Below are 18,591 nucleotides of genomic sequence, written 5' to 3'. Positions count from 1 at the left end.
TGATTATTCTGTTAAGAAACACTCAAACACAAGTTAAAAGCAACATGATAGATAGACAATTCATAATTTCAAACAAAAACTGACTCAATGCAAAAAGAAAAATGACAAAGGAAAAGAAAAACCTAGAAGTGGGTTGCCTCCCACTAAGCGCTTGTTTTCAGTCATTAGCTTGATTGTGTTGAAGCTCAGGCATCGGGTGGAGCAGAATATGACAATGCATGCTTCCCAGAGAATGTCCTGTTCATCCTAGGTGGTGTGTAAGCTTTAGGTGCATGAGGTCTACCAAGGATGTGAGGAACAGGACCTGGGTGGGATTTTGGGATGGGTTTGCTTCTTTTATGTCCTGCACAATCATCAACAGAAGAAACAAGCGCTCTACGATAATCTCGTGGCTTGGTTAACTGCAGAACAGTTTTTGTACCTTTGAAGGTCTTATTAATGATAGGAGGGGGTTTGGGAGAAGAAGATGCATATCTTTGCCTTACCTGAGGACTCTAGAGTGTAGAATGTGAAGGTTTCTCCTTTGGAACAGCTTTCTTACTTGGAGCATAGAGAACATTCTGCAAGCCTTCAGTTTTGGACAAGGTTGGACTCAGTCATGGAGGAGTGTCGATCGATGCTGCAGCAGTGTCGATCGACACTGAGCTTGATGCTCGAATATCAGAAACTTCCTCAACAGAAAAAGTCTGTCCATCAATAGTAGGAGCCCTCCTCAGCTTATCCATCTCAAAGTTCATACTCAAACCTCCCACATTCAGTGTTATATGTCCCTTCTGCACATCTATGATGACACCAGCTGTAGCCAAGAAAGATCTTCCTAAGATGAGAGGATCTTTAGGCTCTTTGTCATATTCCAGCACCAGAAAGTCAGTGGGAATCATGAAATTTCCAACCTTAATTGGAATATCCTCTAAAACACCTTCAGGAATTCTTCGAGATCAATCAGCTAAGATAAGAGATATCTGAGTTGGCTTAAAATCTGTCATCCCAAGTCTTAGGGCAACATAATGTGGCATCAAGTTGATGCTAGATCCAAGATCACAAAGTGAGTGAGCAAACCTTCCTGTGAAGATAGAACAATCTAACACAAAACTTCCAGGATCTGGTAACTTTTTTGCAATCCTACTCTGAATCATTGCACTCACTTTCTCTAAGACAAATACCTCTTGCTTCTTCTTTTTCTTCCTCTGTGGAGGCTGGTTCCAAAGAAACGCACTGACATCCTTCGTAAGCAGTGCTCCTTCTTCAGGGCTCAAACCATTGGACACCATTCTCTTCACATACCGCTTAAGTGGTGGTGAAAGCTTTACGACATCAATCAAAGGTATCTCAATCATCACCTTATCCATCATAGCTTTCCATCTAGCATCTTCAATCTCCTGCTTGGACCTTCATGTCTTAGGAAAAGGGACCTTAGGCTTGTACACCCTCTCAACAGCTGGAACCTGAGATTTTGCAGTTTCGGGTTCTGTCTGAGATGAGTGTTGATTTACACCCAGGTGGTGTCGATCGACACCATCATTTGGAATTGACATCTCCGTCGATTTCTCTCCCTTTTCTGCAGAAACAATTTCACCAGCATCTTGATCTCTTACTGATATGGCATTGCAAGCATGCTTGGGGTTTGATTCAGTTCTTCCAGGAAAAAAACCCTCTTGCCTTTTAACAGACCCAGCAGTCTGCGCAACCTGATTCTCCAGCTTCTCAATATGAATATTCAATGCATCAATCCTCCCAGTAAGCTCATTGTAGACATTATCAATCTTCCCATTGAATGTCACTGTTAATTGTTCCTGACCTTGCAAAAGTTGCTCTAGCATAGCTTCCATTCGACTCTCAGAAGAAGTCTGTGGAGGAGGAGACTGATAAGATGAGTTCCCATAGGTTCTTGTGAAGTTGCTCCCTTGTTGCTGCTTCTGAAAATCAGGCTTAGGAGTGTAGCCTGAAGAGTTCCCACTGTAAGGCTTGTTGCTTTGCTGATTACTGAATCTCTAACCCTGATACCCAGCTCCATACACATAGTTGACATTCTCCTCTGTATTCTCTGGCTCAGGCTCAAACGTCTCAACCTCAACAGCAAATTGGACTGACTTCTTACCCACTAGAAGATTGTGCACCGAATCCAGCTTAGCATTAACAGAAGCTAGCTGGTTTGAATCAAATCCTCCATGCAATCTCTTCCTTTCAGTATTTGCTCTCTTAGTGCTATTACTGGAAGCCAAATTCTCAATCAAAGCTTCAGCATCTTATGGAAATCTTGTCTTGAAGTTCCCATGACTTGTTGCATCCAAAGCTAGCTGATATTCCCAATCAATCCCTCTGAAAAAGATGCTTAGCAGTTGCACTCTTGAAAAGCCATGGTGTGGACAATCCCTCTGATAGGCCTTGAATCTCACCCAAGCTGCTTTGAAAGCTTCATCTGGTCTTTGATTGAAGGAGGACAGCTTGACTCTCATCTCATCTGACATTGCATCATCATAAAAGTAATTGAGGAAAGCCACCTTTACTTGTTGCTAAGAGGTCAAAGATCAAGCTTGCAATAGATGTAGTCTTTTGAGATGCTTCTCCTGCAAGTGAATATGGGAAGAGCTTGCAGTAGATGTAGTCTTTTATCACTCCATTGGCCTTGATACTAGTCACCAGGTCTTCAAAGTGCTCAATATGGTCCAGAGCCTTCTCATTTGGCAGGTTAAGAGAAGGGTATTTGTCCAACTAGCTGGAAGTATGCATGCTTCAGCTCAAAGTCATTCCTTGGGAATGGAGGTGGAACAATTGCAGAGCGGTTTTCATACATCAAATCAGCTCTGTTGAAGTCTGCAATGGTTCTGATCAGATCTCGGTTTTGATTCTGTCTTCGAACCGGGTTCTGGACGTGGGTGGCAGCTCCACGTATGTCTGCTGGAGGTGGGTGTCGATCGATGCCCTCTGGTTGGCGTCAATCGACACCAAGGTTAACCTATTCATCGGCAACAACTTGCTGGTTGACAACTGGTTCAGCAATCACATTGCCCTCTGCATCAAGCTTTTGGCCCTGCTCAGCGCAAGTGGCCCTCTTGATCTCTCAAAGCACCATCTTCATCAACTCTCAGAATGACCGGATTGACCATCTTAGCTGATTTGGCTGCTTAAGTGTTCTCACGCTCTAGTTGTCCAAACTCTTGGTTTGTAAGCTTCACAACTGGACCAGTAGGATTTTTCATGGTGCTAGGCTTAGGCATGTACCTGAAACACACAAGAGAAAAGAAACAAAAGCGTGTGAGTCAAATAGAAAAATAAAAAGTTAGACAAAATCAAAGACTTTAACTGTGGCAGAAGCCTCATCCTCTGGATCTGTAGTCACTACTTTACCTTTATCTCCTATTACCAACCTTGATGTTGCTCCATACTCCTTTACAGTGATGGGGACGTAGTCAGGAGTGATGGACATATCATCATCTGCACATATTGTAGGAGAAGCTCAAGTTTTCAAAGTTCCAATTACTGGTATAGAAGATTCAACATGATCACTCATGTTCTCGTCATCTCCATGAGCTTCAGCCTGAAACGGCTTATGAGCATTGTGAATCGCCACATCATAAATTTGTGGTATCGGAGTCTCATAATCACAGACCGATTGCTCATGTCTAAGAGATCCACAACGGAAACAAAACTTTTGTAATTTGGGGAAAAGGAATCTGATCATAACAGGCGCTTTGCTAGGATCAAATTCAATATACCTAACAAAGATCAGACGATCGTTGATGTGCATCTGAACATGAGCCCATACTTCCCCACTTGATTCCTCTGTGGCATCTTGGAATTTGACCTCATCAATATGTCCTAGAACTCCTCCAACTTCACGCACAACTGGTTCAGATCTGAAATCTTCTGGAATATTGATAATCTTAACCCAGAAAGAGATTTGAGTTAAGAAGTTTGGAAGGAGGCGTCTAGTCCAGCGATCCATGGCTACCATCCAAAGATTATAGTGCCAGGGTCCATTTTCAAGAACAGTCATCAAGTGATGTTCAGCTTGAAAGAAAAATTGAACTGTTCCGTCATCATTTATTCGACTCGTGAATCTTCCTTGCAAATTCCAAGCTTTAGGCAGAGCACCTTTCATTCCAACAGGTTTTTGGTGTTGGGGATTTAAACACTTGATGATTAAATTGAGATGATTATTCGCTTCGTGAGTTCGTAAAGCTTCCGCAGACATCCTCATCGGTGTTCTTTCAGAACCCAGATTGAGGTTTTGTAAAGCTTCCCACAAATCCTTCGCCATATATGGTTATGTTAGTTGAGAAGCAAGAGCAGTGATATTACCAAGATGTCCGGCAAGACTACCGGAGCTGAGATCCGCAAAAAATGGTAAGAAATCCGCCGGAATTTTTAGTCGGTGTATAAAATATTTAAATCTACCTAATTTGATACGTTTATTGCCATCAATATTTAAATACATTTATACATTATCTCGGCCTTTAGAATCACCTAGAAGAGGAGAGAAAGTTTTTTTCAATTAATACTCTAATCTAATCGAATCTGCTAGCTTTCTTTAACCTATATTATTATTTTTTAAGTACATTTTGGTTTATGCCCTAAAAGTTTTGCTTATTTAATATGTTTTATTTACAACATTAATCCCTAACAATTCTCCTAAAATAAAATTTTGTAGAAACTAAATTAATGGAACTATTTAAATCTACCTAATTTGATACGTTTATTGCCATAAATATCTGGACAACATCTATACATTTCGATTTTTCCACAAACAACTCTACACATTAAATTTTTAATCCCATAAAAATCTTCAAACCTATTTTAATAGATCTTTAGAGAAAAAATCTGTTAGTTTTCTTACATTATCTCGGCTTAATTAATAGTTTCCATTTAAAATTTTATACATTTATTGAAGAAATATACATAATATTATCTTCTTTTTTTTTCCAACCAAACATTAATAATTAAAAAAGAACTCCTAGATTGGTTGCCCAAACAGGAGGATAAGAGTTTACAAAAGAAGATTCTGAAATTAAAGATCTGGAAGACCGAGCAAGACAATCTACCCTTACGTTGAGGTCGCGGAGAATCCTGACAAGGGAGAAGGGTAAGATGTTCTGAGCTGCGAAAAATCCTCCAGTAAAATCGAAAAAGCAGGCCAATCATCAGGCGCCTGCACCATCGCAACTAGCTCTGCACAATCCGTCTCGAACGCCTGACAAGCAACTCCAGCCGCCAGTAAAGACTCCATAGCCCAGATCAGTGCTTGTAATTCTGCATGTAGGGAAGTAAGGCCTCGTCTGACACTCCATTCGCCCAAAAGAATCGTGTAATCATCACCATTACAACAACACCAACCCAGACCCTGGAAAGGGTCCGAACCTTTCCATGAACCATCAACCTGGCAGCGGGTAGAATAATCCCTCTCTTCCACTACGGGCGGGGGGAGCAAATTGCTCACTGAATAAGATTTGGCTTCCTCCCACAATAATTTCTCATTTGCCGCTTGATTTAAAATCTCAATTGGCTCTGACTCAGTGCCCTGGAAAACCTTTTTATTCATGTCTTTCCAAAGTGACCATAAAATCCAGGGGAGTCGAGAAATAATATCAGAAACCCCGGATTGAGAAGTCGCCCTCCAAAATATGAAATTTAAATTCGCAAAGATAGAGGCATACGGAAAACCTCCTGGTTCCAGCAACACCGGGACCAACTCCCAAATACATCGCGACCGAGGACAATCAAACAGTGCGTGGTTTATAGTCTCCGTCTCTGAGTCACACCGCTTACACAAAGCATCACAACGGACACCCCGACACGCAAGCCGTTCTAACACGGGAAGGGTACCCGAGGCAATTTTCCAGAAAAAATGTTGAATCTTCGTGGGGACATCTAATTTCCAGGACTGAGCCCGCAGGGACATACACGAAGGCCCAAATTCAACTTCCGCAATTAATTCTCGGGCTAACTGATAACCTGACTTAACCGAATACTTCCCTGACTTAGTATAGTGCCATAATAATCTATCCGATTGATAAGTTTTACTGACCGGCATACTCCGAATAAGTGGTATATCCACCGGATCAAAAAAACTCCTCAAGAATAGGCAAATGCCAATCCTTGGTAACTGGATTAATTAAATGATTAACCATCAAACTCGGGAGCAGCAATCTCCCCCTACCATTCGCTGGTCTTGGACGAATATCCGGTAACCATGGATCACGCCAAACCGAAATGGAACAACTAGAACCTACAGCCCACCGTGCTCCATGTTCCACAAATCCCTTAGTTAAATAAATTCTCCGCCATGCAAAAGAAGGGTTATTCAGTTTCTTTGCCATAAGAGGATGTTTATTTCTGAAATACCGTCCTTTCATCACTCGAGCCATTAAAGATGTCGGATTATACATAATATTATCTTCAAATCGAGAATAGAAACAAACAATATCTCCAATTTCCTAAACAAGGATAACAAAGAGAACAAGTAAATACTAACAATAAAGCGTACAATCAAAATCAAATCTTTGTGTTAAAAACTTAAAATAGTTATATCAAAAAAAATTGTTCGACGAATGATTCTACAAATATGACTATCATATTTAAAATATATATATTTAGCATATTTTAGATTGCAAAAAGATTTGATCACCACAATACATATATTAATTTTTATATACATTAAACACATAAATTAACTATTATTTCTCACATATCTCTATATTATTCTACATAAAAAACACAATCAAACAGTGTACTGCGGGTCAAAACTTAGATAACATAGTAATATCTATATTAAAATATAAAAAAACTTAACCATTTTATTTAAAATCGAACATTAAAATCATCCCGTAAATTCAATAAACAGTTATAGGTATATAATTTAAAAAGTAATAAAATAACAATAAAATTACAAACAAATATATACACGGCAGATCAAATCATAGTTATATAATTATTACAGAGGCGACGTTACGTTCTACTGAGTTTTAATTTGTCACTCTGTTGAACCAACTCGGTCGGTTCAAATCAAATCTAATTGATCCGGGATTATTGGATAAATCACTTAAGATAATAAATCAAACCTATAGATAATATCTGCGAGTTTATTATGCCCTGAACCGAAATCTTGACTCTGACCATCAAATTAGAGATATGTTAACATCAACTAGTGGAATAGTCAAATTCTAGAAAATTCGTATTTATGTTGTTGTCTCACTAAGAAGCAGACAAAAGAAGAAGGAAAAAAAGAGCTGGGGAGGAACACAAAACTGGCCTCACCACAAATATCTTCTTGTTACTTGGTCTTCTTCACCGATTAAATTACAGACCTAAAGTAAAAATAATTTAAACAAAAGAAAAGATGGGAGAGAGAGACGAAGTGAAACTTTTGGGAACATGGTACAGTCCGGTCGTGTTACGAGCAAAGATAGCTCTTCATCTCAAATCGGTTGATTATGATTACGTTGAAGAAGATTTGTTCGGATCCAAGAGTGAGCTTCTTCTCAAATCGAACCCGGTTTACCAGAAAGTCCCGGTTCTCATCCACAACGGTAAACCGGTTTGCGAGTCCCTTAACATCGTTGAATACATCGATGAGACGTGGAAATCATCTGGACCGTCCATTCTTCCTTCTCATCCTCATGATCGAGCTCTCGCTCGCTTCTGGTCTGCCTTCGTTGATGACAAGGTCTGTCATTTGTTCTTCTTACGAGGCTTTCTTTTGTCAAGAATTTTTTATGTGTGATCAGTATTTTTTTCTTTTGTGCAATGAAATTTTTATGTTTTTAAAGAAATACCAATGTTCAAAAAAGCAAAGCGTCGGTTAAGTAGGCAGCAACCCAACATAAAACAGATATTATAGAAAAGTATATTTTAAAAAGTAAAAGTATTAGATAGTAAACAAAAATTAGACTAATGTTTAACATGTAAATGTTTATAATGATTTATTTAGATTTACATAGTTAGAAATTGGAAAAATATGCTAAAACGAAATTTATATGAGTTTAGGCGGTCCATGTAGTTGTTTTGGAGTTGCATGAACGTCTAGGCCTCGTTTAGGCACTGGACGAACGTGTAAACAGTTTTTTAGAACACTGAGAAATACGTACTAATCAGACTCTTTTATTTTTAGCTACAAAAACTGTTTACAATGATAACTAGACCAATGTGAAGTATGCACAATTCAATTTAAAATAACTGAAATCTATTGTGAAGTGTACACAATTCACATGAACGTCTAGGTCCCGTACGGACCGCATGGACCGCTTTGTAAAACATTGAGAAATACATACTAATTAATTAAACATTTAGAGGGGTATTGGTTTCAGATTTTAAAAAAATTTTAATAACTTTAAATAAAATCATGGAAAGTATAAAATGAAGGATTTTAGGTGATTCTTAGAAAGTTTTTTAAAATCTTGCTTATTTGTTTTTCCTAATCTAGTAAAATCTCTTGTAAAATCTTTCTAAAAAAATATTACACAATATTCTTTTCTTTATTCAACGTTTCTGTAAAAAAAAATCTCATCTTCCTTACAACTAGACCCACCGAATACATAATTTCACCACGATGGTTTATGCAAGCTATAAATATATATCCTCACAACAAAATGTTTCACCACGATGACTTTCATAGACCACTGAACACATAATTGAGATTTAGTGTTAAGGTTAGTTGATATGAACTAACCACCGATCGAACACATAATTGAGAAAATTTTCTCTCTACCCAATACGTAACAAACAGGTTGATATAAAGATATGTTGAGTCTGAGAGAAGAATCAAATAGATGAGGACAAAGCAAGCTATGAATATATATCCCAAAAGATCCACATTTTCATTTTTAACAAAAGAAAAACAAAAAGTGATGGACTCTATGATTCACAATCTCTCTATTTGATGAAATAGTTTTCATGACTTTTGTTATGAAAAAAATGATATAAAATCCCAAACAATAACATAATATTTGAATTCATTAACAATCCAAGATTTTTTTGTTTTAATTGAATAACATAAAAACTTTTAATGATTTTATAAAACTCTTAATCCAATAACACTATATTTATCAAGATTTTAGACAACTTTTTACAAATCCACAACTAATAACACCAAATTTTAAAAGAGTTTTAAAAAGTCTTGATTGAATAACAACATATTTTACAAAACTTTTAAAGTGACTCAGATTCTCTTTAAATCCCAAAACTAATATCCCCCTCTTAAACTCTTTTTTGTAAGCTACAAAAACTGATTGCGATGATAACTAAACTAAATTCTAATTTATTTTTGTTATTCCATATCGGGATTATATTTTATATTTTCTTTTTATAGGTAGACAAAAACCTTAATCTATCTCCCAAAATATATTCATTGATGATTTAAAATTGGTCTGAACTCTGAAATATCTTTTACGAGTTAAAATTTTATAACTATAATTAATATTGGATAACTATAGCGTGGAGATAATCAACCTTTAGTGATGAAACCATTAAGCTTTAAGATGAATCCATTATTAATTAATTTAAGACTTAGGACAAATTCCCTAGCTATCACAATTCACAACTTTGTTCTATTAACTTCCATTCTTAAAAATGCAGTGGTTTCCCGCTTTCATAGCGGCAACAATCACAAAATCGGAAGATACAAAAGCAAAAGGCATGGAAGAAGTGGAAGAAGGGTTGTTGCGACTTGAGGATGTGTTTGTTGCCATAAGCAAAGGTAAACCCTTTTTTGGTGGTGAAGCGATTGGGTTAATAGACATTTGCCTCGGAAGCTTTTTGGTTCTCTTGAAAGCTAAAGAGAAGCTTAATGGAGAAAAGTTTTTAGACGAATCAAAAACTCCATTTCTTTGTAAATGGGCCGACATATTTTTGTCGGATGAAATGGTGAAGAATGTGGTGCCGGAGATCGATAAAGTCGCTAAGTTTATACGAGAGTTTGAAGATAGAGCTCAATCTGTGGCTTCTAGATCCTGAGATGAGATCACCCTAGAAATGAATTAGCAATATATGTAGAAAATAAGTTGAAGTTTAAAGTTTTGTGTAATATATTTCTCTGTTAAAAATTGCAACTTATATAAGTTGAAGTTTAAATAAGTTAAAACTGCATTGTATTTGTAATTTGTAGCCTTTTATATTATGTTGCAATGTATATAATATGGTTCAAATTGTCCCAACCTTCAGATATAGACATTGTGGGGATTTGGGGTATGGCAGGAATAGGTAAGACATGTATTGCTACAGAGATTTTTGGAAGTCTAGGTCCACAATATGATTTGTGTTACTTTCTACCAGACTTTGATCTAAAGTATCAAGTGAAAGGGCTGAGGCAAACGCGTGATGATTTCTTAGCTACTGTGTTTAGGGAAGAAAAACTAAGTATGGGGGCTTCTGATATAAAACTCAGTTTCATGAGGGACTGGTTCCACAGAAAAACAATTCTTGTTGTTCTTGATGACGTGAGTCTAGAGATGCAGAAAACAGAATCATCTTAACCTCTAGGAGGAAACAAGTTCTTGTATAGTGCAAGGTTAAAGAGCCGTACGAGATCCAAAAGCTATGCGAGTTTGAATCTTCTCGTCTCTGCAAGCAATATTTGAATGGAGAAGATGTTGTCATCTCGGAACTTATGAGCTGCAGTAGTGGTATTCCATTGGCTCTCAATGTTTTAGGTTCCTCTGTGTCGAAGCAGGATAGAAGCAATATGATGGAACATCTACAAAGCTTGCGGAGAAATCCTCCAACTCAGATTCAAGACGCATTTAAGAGAAGCTTTGATGGACTAGACGAAAACGAAAAGAACATATTCTTGGATCTTGCATGTTTTTTCATTGGAGAGAACAAAGATGATGTGGTGCAACTACTTGATGCTTGCGGGTTTTTTACATATTTGGGAATCTCTGATCTCATTGATGAGTCTCTCATTAGCGTTGTAGATAATAAAATAGAGATGCTTGTTCCTTTTCAAGACATTGGTCGATTTATAGTTCATGAAGAAGATGTGGTGAATCCATGCGAACGTAGCAGACTGTGGGACTCTAATGACATTTCTAATGTATTGACATGCAATTCTGTAAGTTGACCTTTGCTTTTAGTTCTTTTTAGTTTTTAATGTTTTCCTACTTACGGGATTGTCTTCGTCAGGGAGCTGAAGCCATCGAAGGCATTTTCTTGGATGCATCTGGCTTGACCTGTGAGCTTAGTCCTACTGTGTTTGGTAAGATGTATAGACTTAGATTGCTGAAGCTCTATGGGAACCAATGCAAGCTAAGTTTATCTCAAGGCCTCGACACTTTGCCTAATGAGCTCAGGTTACTTCACTGGGAGAATTACCCTTTGGAATGCTTGCCTCAAAAATTTAATCCTGAGAACCTTGTAGAGGTAAACATGCCTTATAGCAACATGGAGAAGCTATGGGAAGGGAAAAAAGTAAGTGTTTGACATTATGGTGTTTTAAACTGTTTACATTAAGTTATAAACTTGCATCTGATGGCTTATTTCGATTTAATGATATTGTGAAACAGAATCTGGAGAAGCTAAAGAAAATTAAACTAAGTCACTCCAGAAACTTAGCTGACATTACGGTGTTATCATAAGCCCTGAACGTTGAACATATTGATCTCGAAGGATGTACGAGTCTGGTTGACATTAGCACATCTATTCCTAGTTGTGGGAAGCTTGTTTCCTTGAATTTGAAAGACTGTTCACAGTTGGCAAAGCTGCCTGCTATGTTCGGGTTAACATCTCTCAAGCTTCTTCGTATGTCTGGTTGTTCAGAGCTCGAGGAGATTGAGGATTTTGCACCAAACTTGATAGAGTTATATCTATCTGGGACTTCCATAAGAGAACTTCCATTGTCAATCGAGAATCTTACTGAACTTGTTACACTTGATCTTGAGCACTGCACAAGCTTCAGAAACTACCAAACGGAATAAGCAACTTACGATCTGTGGTGGAGCTTAAGCTGTTTGGTTGCACAAGTCTTGATCAAAAAAGCTTGGGATCTACATGATTTCGCCTATGAGAAGTTGAAAAGGTGAGGTCACTCGGAAGGAAACAAAAAGGTGTTTCACGGTTGGTAATCTTTGTGTTTTTCATGTTTACTTTGGTGCACGTATTGATGCTAAGGTTCATTCTTTGCTCAGTATTATCAGTGATGCGTTGCATATGTGTTAAGTCTCGCCGGTACAATGAACACTATGGTAGCTGCAATGTATATTTGTATTAGTATCCTATCACCAGTCCATGGTGCTTATAGACTGATAACAAACTAACAATATTTGCCTCTGCTTCTCTAAACTTATGTTGTTTTCTTTGTGAATAGCACATCGTCTTACAGATCCCTGTTATGACTAAATAGAATATTTGCCTCTGCTTCTGTAAACTTATGTTTTTTTTTCTGTAATCTTGGTGTAAATCATATTTCTTGCTTCTATTAGTATCCTAACTCCAACGGTCTGACTAAATACATGACATAAAAATTTCTTCTTCTAATCCCACATAGGTAAAAAGAAGTGGGACTAATAAATCTATTTCCTGCTTTTGATAGAAGAAACTTTTCTAGTGATACAAAAAAATTCTTTAATTACAAAGTTTAAGTAAAAAAAAAAAAAATTACAAAGAAAGTAGTGGACTTAAGAAATCACAAAAAAAAAAAAAAAGAATTGCGTATCAGACCCTAAAAACAAACATGTCATATTCCGACATGATGTATTCAAAATTTTATTGTACTTTTTTGAGAAATAAGAGAATAACATATATCTATATATACATTTTTGAATTATATTTTGGGTTTTACCATTTTATCTGTACTTATTTAAAAAATTATTTATAAAATTAATCCCTAACAAATTTCCAAAAATAGGATTAATTCAGATTTTGTTTCCTAAATATTTTACATTCAATTCCAACTAAAAAAATACAGTAATCAATATGGAAATAAAAACTATGATATATTTAAACACACCTTCTATTGTGTTTTGAAGATATTCTATCTCCGAATCCTTTGCAAACAAAGAAAAAAACAATTTGATTCCTAATTAAATTTTCTAACACTAAATAAAACAAACTAAATATAACAAACAAATGGTCATGAAGTGTATTACAAAAAAAATCTTTAATTACAAAGAAAGTAGTGGACTCAATAAATCACAAAAAAAAAAAAAAAAATTGCGTATCAGACCCTAAAACAAACATGTCATATTCCGACATGATGTATTCAAAATTTTATTTTACATTTTTGAGAAATAACAAAATAACACATATTTGAATTTTTCTTATAAAGATAACACATTTTGTGATTGTACAATTTGGCTTTGGTTTTGATAAGGCAAAAGAAGTTTAAAAATTGGACCCTGAAACGTTTTGGGCCTTAAAACTTTTGGGCCCAGCACAATTTCTTCTCTTCTTCCGCTGGCAATTTCTTCTCTACTGAAACGTTTTGCGCTGGCAATTTCGAAACAAAAATCAATCCATCTCACTCCATCCAAGGGAAGAAGACGGCTGAGTTCCTTGGTGTTAGGGGTGGATTTCACTCCAACAATAGGCCCAGTCCAGAAAGGCTCAAAAGAATTAATAGGCCGAGCAGGGTATTTTAGTCTTTTCAGATAACGAACAGACACAGTAATAGTAAATGTACGACGTACGGTGAGGGGATACAAAAAACGGGGAGGAAATTCATACAAAAGAACAGGTTCTAGCAGTATCGACTTGACGAGCTCGCAGTTCGTCAATTGTTTCCTTTTCGTCATTTTGTAGCTCGTCGTTACCAATTGTAACCCGTCTTTTTCATATATAAAAGAGAACTTCGACCCTCTAAATACCGAACTAAAACACTTTAATTGGACCAAGTTGGACATCAAAAATTTGGCGCGCCACGAAGAGGGAACCAAGTCGAGATTCTCTTTGAAAGTTGGAAGAACATACCTACAACAGATACGCAAGATGACAATAGTCACAAAGGAAGGAAGCAAGGAAGCCAAATCGTCAGGGCGAACAACAACCCCGGCAGCGGATCAAGTAGGACAGGCGGTCCTCCCAACCCCGGAAGCTCCAAGAAAGGCTGCTACAACGGAGAGTCCCGAAGCGTTCGTCATCGCAAGAAATCTAGCGAGCCCGAAGATCACAAAACCGACTCTGAACTCAGCACAACTCACCCTGATCAATAGCCAGCCCGTCTACAGCATAGACGAGCTATTCCGCGGGATCTTAGCACGCCTCGACCAACAGGAACAGCGAACCAACACTCGATGGACGCATTAACCGCAACACAGGTCGGATCCCAGGAGGAAATCAACCATCTCCAGGCCGTCCGACAAGGTTCGACAAATCTTTTCTTGGCAGGAATGATGCCAAGGCCGTCTGTGGGAGCTGGCGGACCCGAGCGCGACCTAAACCCGCGTATCGTTGAACAGAGCGAAAACGCCAAGGATGCCGAGCTGAAGCAAATTAGGGAAAAGATGCATGAGATGGAAACTATATTTCATAAAGCAACGAGTAGAGCACCAGAAGTAGATCTCATGCTCGAGGTAACCCAGCGAACCCCATTCTCGATAAGGCTTGCAACCACACCAGTAAAGCGAGCGGTCAAGCCAAGACTGGGTTACTACAACGGGACAGCCGACCCACGAGACTTTCTGCTCATTTTCAGGGTAGCACTCGGCCCCCTGCAGTTCAGCCCGACAGAATACGATGCTGGAGCATGCCAAGTCTTCGCCGAGCACTTGACCGGAGCAGCCTTGAGTTGGTTTTTGCGGCTCCCATCCGGATCGATTGATAGTATCAAGGAACTGATAACCGAGTTTTTAAAGCAGTTTTCCGTTTTGATGGAAAACAAGAACTCCCATGCCGATCTGTACGCACTAACTCAAGGGCGAAACGATTCACTTCGATCTTTCATCGGACGTTTTAAAGAAGTCGTCGTTAACGTCTCTATTCCAGACGCCGCAGCTATCGTTGCACTCAACAACGCGCTGTGGTACGAGTCTTGGTTTAAAGAAGAGCTGTCCTTGAACCATGTAGAAACCATAGCCGATGCGCTACTACGAGCTACGAAGCACATAGAAGTCGAAGAAGAAAAGGTAGTCAACGCTAAGAAGCATGCCACAGAAACAAGTGTTGCAGCCAAGCCACCAACAGTCACAGCTCCAAAGCTAGAACACGTTGAGCCGCACTAGCACTTCTCCCGAAACCCAGACCGAACTCGTCGAACCTTCGCGATCGGTGAAAATAAGTACACTAGAAAAGAAGTAGGTGAGAGCAGCACAGCTCAATACTGCGACTTCCATCAGAGTACCACACATTCAACCGAGGAGTGCCGTTACCTCCAAACGATCCTGATGGAGCGGTACCAAAAGGGAGCATTTGTAGTCGAGTCTGACAGAAGCAAGACACCCCGACCCAGAAAGAGCGATACCAAACGAGCTGAGAATATCGCCCGCAAGTTTGTAAAAGAGTCAAAGACACTCGCTGACCAAAGTGAGGACGAGATAGAAATCCCAGATGACGTCAATCACGAAAAACGGCCACGCCCAGATCATCAGCCCGACCACCGTCCCCCAGTAATAAGACGGATAAACATGATCATCGGCGGGCTAGCAGGGTGCAACGATTCGGTCAGGTCAATAAGAGACTATACCAAGAAAGCCGAAATGAAGAAATCATGGCCATCAAAGCTCGGTTCCAAAAACATGTCGATAGCCTTCAACGACAGCGATCTGGAGGGTTTAGATCTCCCACATAACGGCCCCCTGGTCGTCGAACTTTTGATCGGTGAAAGCGAAGTTACGAGAATCCTAATCGACACCAGGAGTTTGGTCAACGTCCACAATCTGGTTTTGAATGTGTAAAGAACAAGAACAATGCACAAAAGGTGTTTGATGGATTGTTCCTTAGAAGCCACATACTTCAGCAAAAGAAGAAACTGGGTTTATCTCCCAAGTCATGGAAATTTAAGTTTAAAAACTTGACTATGCCGAGAACTAGATCACAAAGGGATCATAACATTGGTTTGGTGAAGTCTCATGCATCATCCTCATTCTAGACGTCACCCTTGACCTGTGAGCTTGCTTATTCAGTCGCAGGTTCTGAAATGTTCTCGTCTTCCTCACCAAACCAATGTTATGATCCCTTTGTGATCTAGTTCTCGGCATAGTAAAGTTTTTAAACTTAAATTTCCATGACTTGGAGATAAACCCAGTTTCTTCTTTTGCTGAACTCTGTGGCTTCTAAGGAACAATCCATCAAACACCTTTTGTGCATTGTTCTTGTTCTTTACACATTCAAAACCAGATTGTGGATGTTCCCAATTTCTCCACACAATTTCAGTTGGCGATGCCTCAAAAACATTCAATGGTTCCTTGCAAAAGTTAAGGCTAGGTTCCAAATTAATAGATGGTACCTGAAGACCAGGAACACAATCAATCTTCATGTTTGATTCATTTGTCTCCGCTTCAAGCTCTGATATCGATTCTACTTCTTCAACGGATGATTCTGTTGGAACCGGTTCATGGACACAAAATGATTCGATCTCGGATGAAGAACAATTCTTCACCGGAGCAAAACGAGCCAACACTCTTTGCTTAAAGAAACTCCAATCCATAAATTTCTCTTTATTCATCTCTCGCATAAACCATGTCAATGCAACTCCGTCTAAACACAAAAAAACAAGATCAAGCTTCGCGTGTGCAATCTGAAGGTCGCGTGTTCGATCCACGCTCACCGCACCAATGTTAGATTTAAGATATTGTAACCTCTGTAACTAACTCACTAACACACCATAGACGAAGGCAAGCACATCACAAACTCTTCACCTCTGTAACAAGATCAGAAATGAGAGTGCATCACTCTCGCTCTAACCATCAGAGAGCACATCACTCTCTCACTTAGCACATCGCTAACATTCAATAACAATAAGCCTCCTCAAGAAGAAGAGCTTCACATCTCTTTTAAGCTGATGATCCCGTAACGGCCAAGCTTCCTCCTCGATTAGAGTCTTTCCTCTCTTCTGGTCCACGTCATCATCTTCTTTACTTACTTCCTTCTCACGTGGCACAGGCCTTCTCCTACTCAAGATATTAGTTTTCTTCTTCTTTATGTAATACGATGATGAATCGTATCAGAATAGTATTATAAATCCTTATACAATAATAGTATCAATACTCTTCTTCCCTTGTGCCTAGGGGAGCGTAGTAGTTTTTCGGTATGACATTTGATTCTCTCATTACTTTTTGATTTCTTCTTGAGAGAATTCTTTTAAGATTTCTCATATGGTCCTTTTGGTGTGTCTTGGTGATCTTGAGCTGAGTACTTGTTTTTTTCTAACGAATCTGACGAGGGCTTAGGAGCTGAATTAAGTCTCCATGTTGAACCGTTAAAGACTCTTTTTTTGGGCATTTTATACTACTTGAGCAGGAGAATTGTGACCGACACTTTAATCGTTTGGATTTTAGAAACTTTGGGGCCTGCGTTTCCGAGATTCTGAGCAATTTTAGGGAGTTGGTGAGAAATTTAATGAATTAAACAGGGAACTGCAGACGTTAAGGGGCTTTTGAAAGATGCAGATGCCAAAAAAATCATATGAATTTGACTGTTGGTGGTTTTAAAAAGTAAAAGTGATGATGTAACATCCTTGAAAGAACTGAATTTGGAGTTATGACAGTGAAATTTCATGAGAAGATCCCTCCTGAGTTTCCTAAACCAGCTTTCAGCATCAATGTTTCAAGGGACGAGATGCTTTACAGTGACCATATATCTTTCTGTTGGTAAGAATGAGAGGTAAGGTTTACTCTTTCTTTTTTTCTTGTTTTGGGACTAAGGTAAGGTTCCTTCTAAGCTCAGTATTTTCGAGTTAGTTCCAGTAATCACAATGGTAGCTTGCAATGTTTTTAGCTAGCATTCTATGTAGTCAATGTTATCTACTGTATTAGACAAAGACTTAAACCAGTTTGATGAATCCCACCAAGCTTGACCAATTTTTAACTGACATATAAACCCTTCGCTTCTTTTCTTCTTTTTGGGAACCAATACAAAATAACACGTGGCCAAAGGTTGCCTTGAAGACTTTCTGGCCAAAGGTACCTTGGTTGACTTGGAGTCAACTCTTATCTTTAAAGACAACAAACAGATAAGTTGAACGAGAAGCAAATTCCAAGAGGCGATTGTTACTTTTCTATCTTTAGTTTCGGTGGAGGAAGGTACTTCGATTTTTATTTTTCTATATTAATTTGTTTTATCCCCAGTATTGTTCATGTCTCTGTAGAAAGATATGTGGATTATATTTAGATTCAACAAAAATAGTATAGATATTCTCTAAATTTTGCGAAAAGTATATCTGAGTTGTGAACTCATGGATCCTCTTCAAGTGATTATTGACTACTACTTTCATAACTAAGCAGGAGACTTATGGCTTAGACACTTCTAGCGTTTGGAGTCGAGAAGCTTTGGGACCTCCTTGTCCGAGAATCTGAGCGATTTCGAGGAGTTGAAGAGCAATTTAATGGATTAAAAAGTGATTTGAATATGTTAAGGTGCTTTCTGGAAGATGCAGATGCCAAGAAACATACAAGTGCAATGGTTAGAAACACTGTGCAAGAGATTGATACGATTTGCTTATATAAACTG

At 38.4% G+C, this 18,591-nt stretch overlaps 2 protein-coding genes and 1 pseudogene across 2 annotated transcripts; 2 read left to right on the top strand and 1 right to left on the bottom strand.

Moving 5' to 3' along the window:
• LOC104753477 lies at window positions 5,045–6,031 on the bottom strand. Its single transcript, XM_010475726.1, has one exon. It carries the CDS (start codon window positions 6,029–6,031, stop codon window positions 5,045–5,047), a length of 987 nt encoding a protein of 328 aa, XP_010474028.1.
• On the top strand, window positions 7,208–10,085 carry LOC104750154 (glutathione S-transferase U15-like). The gene is made up of 2 exons (XM_010471908.2): window positions 7,208–7,663; window positions 9,571–10,085. Exons 1-2 carry the CDS (start codon window positions 7,337–7,339, stop codon window positions 9,946–9,948), a joined length of 705 nt encoding a protein of 234 aa, XP_010470210.1. The 5' UTR covers window positions 7,208–7,336; the 3' UTR covers window positions 9,949–10,085.
• LOC104753476 lies at window positions 10,118–11,906 on the top strand (annotated as a pseudogene).

Source organism: Camelina sativa, chromosome 16 (genome assembly GCF_000633955.1).
Source record: "Camelina sativa cultivar DH55 chromosome 16, Cs, whole genome shotgun sequence".
NCBI lineage: Eukaryota > Viridiplantae > Streptophyta > Magnoliopsida > Brassicales > Brassicaceae > Camelina > Camelina sativa.
This window is presented reverse-complemented; position numbering and strand designations above follow the sequence as displayed.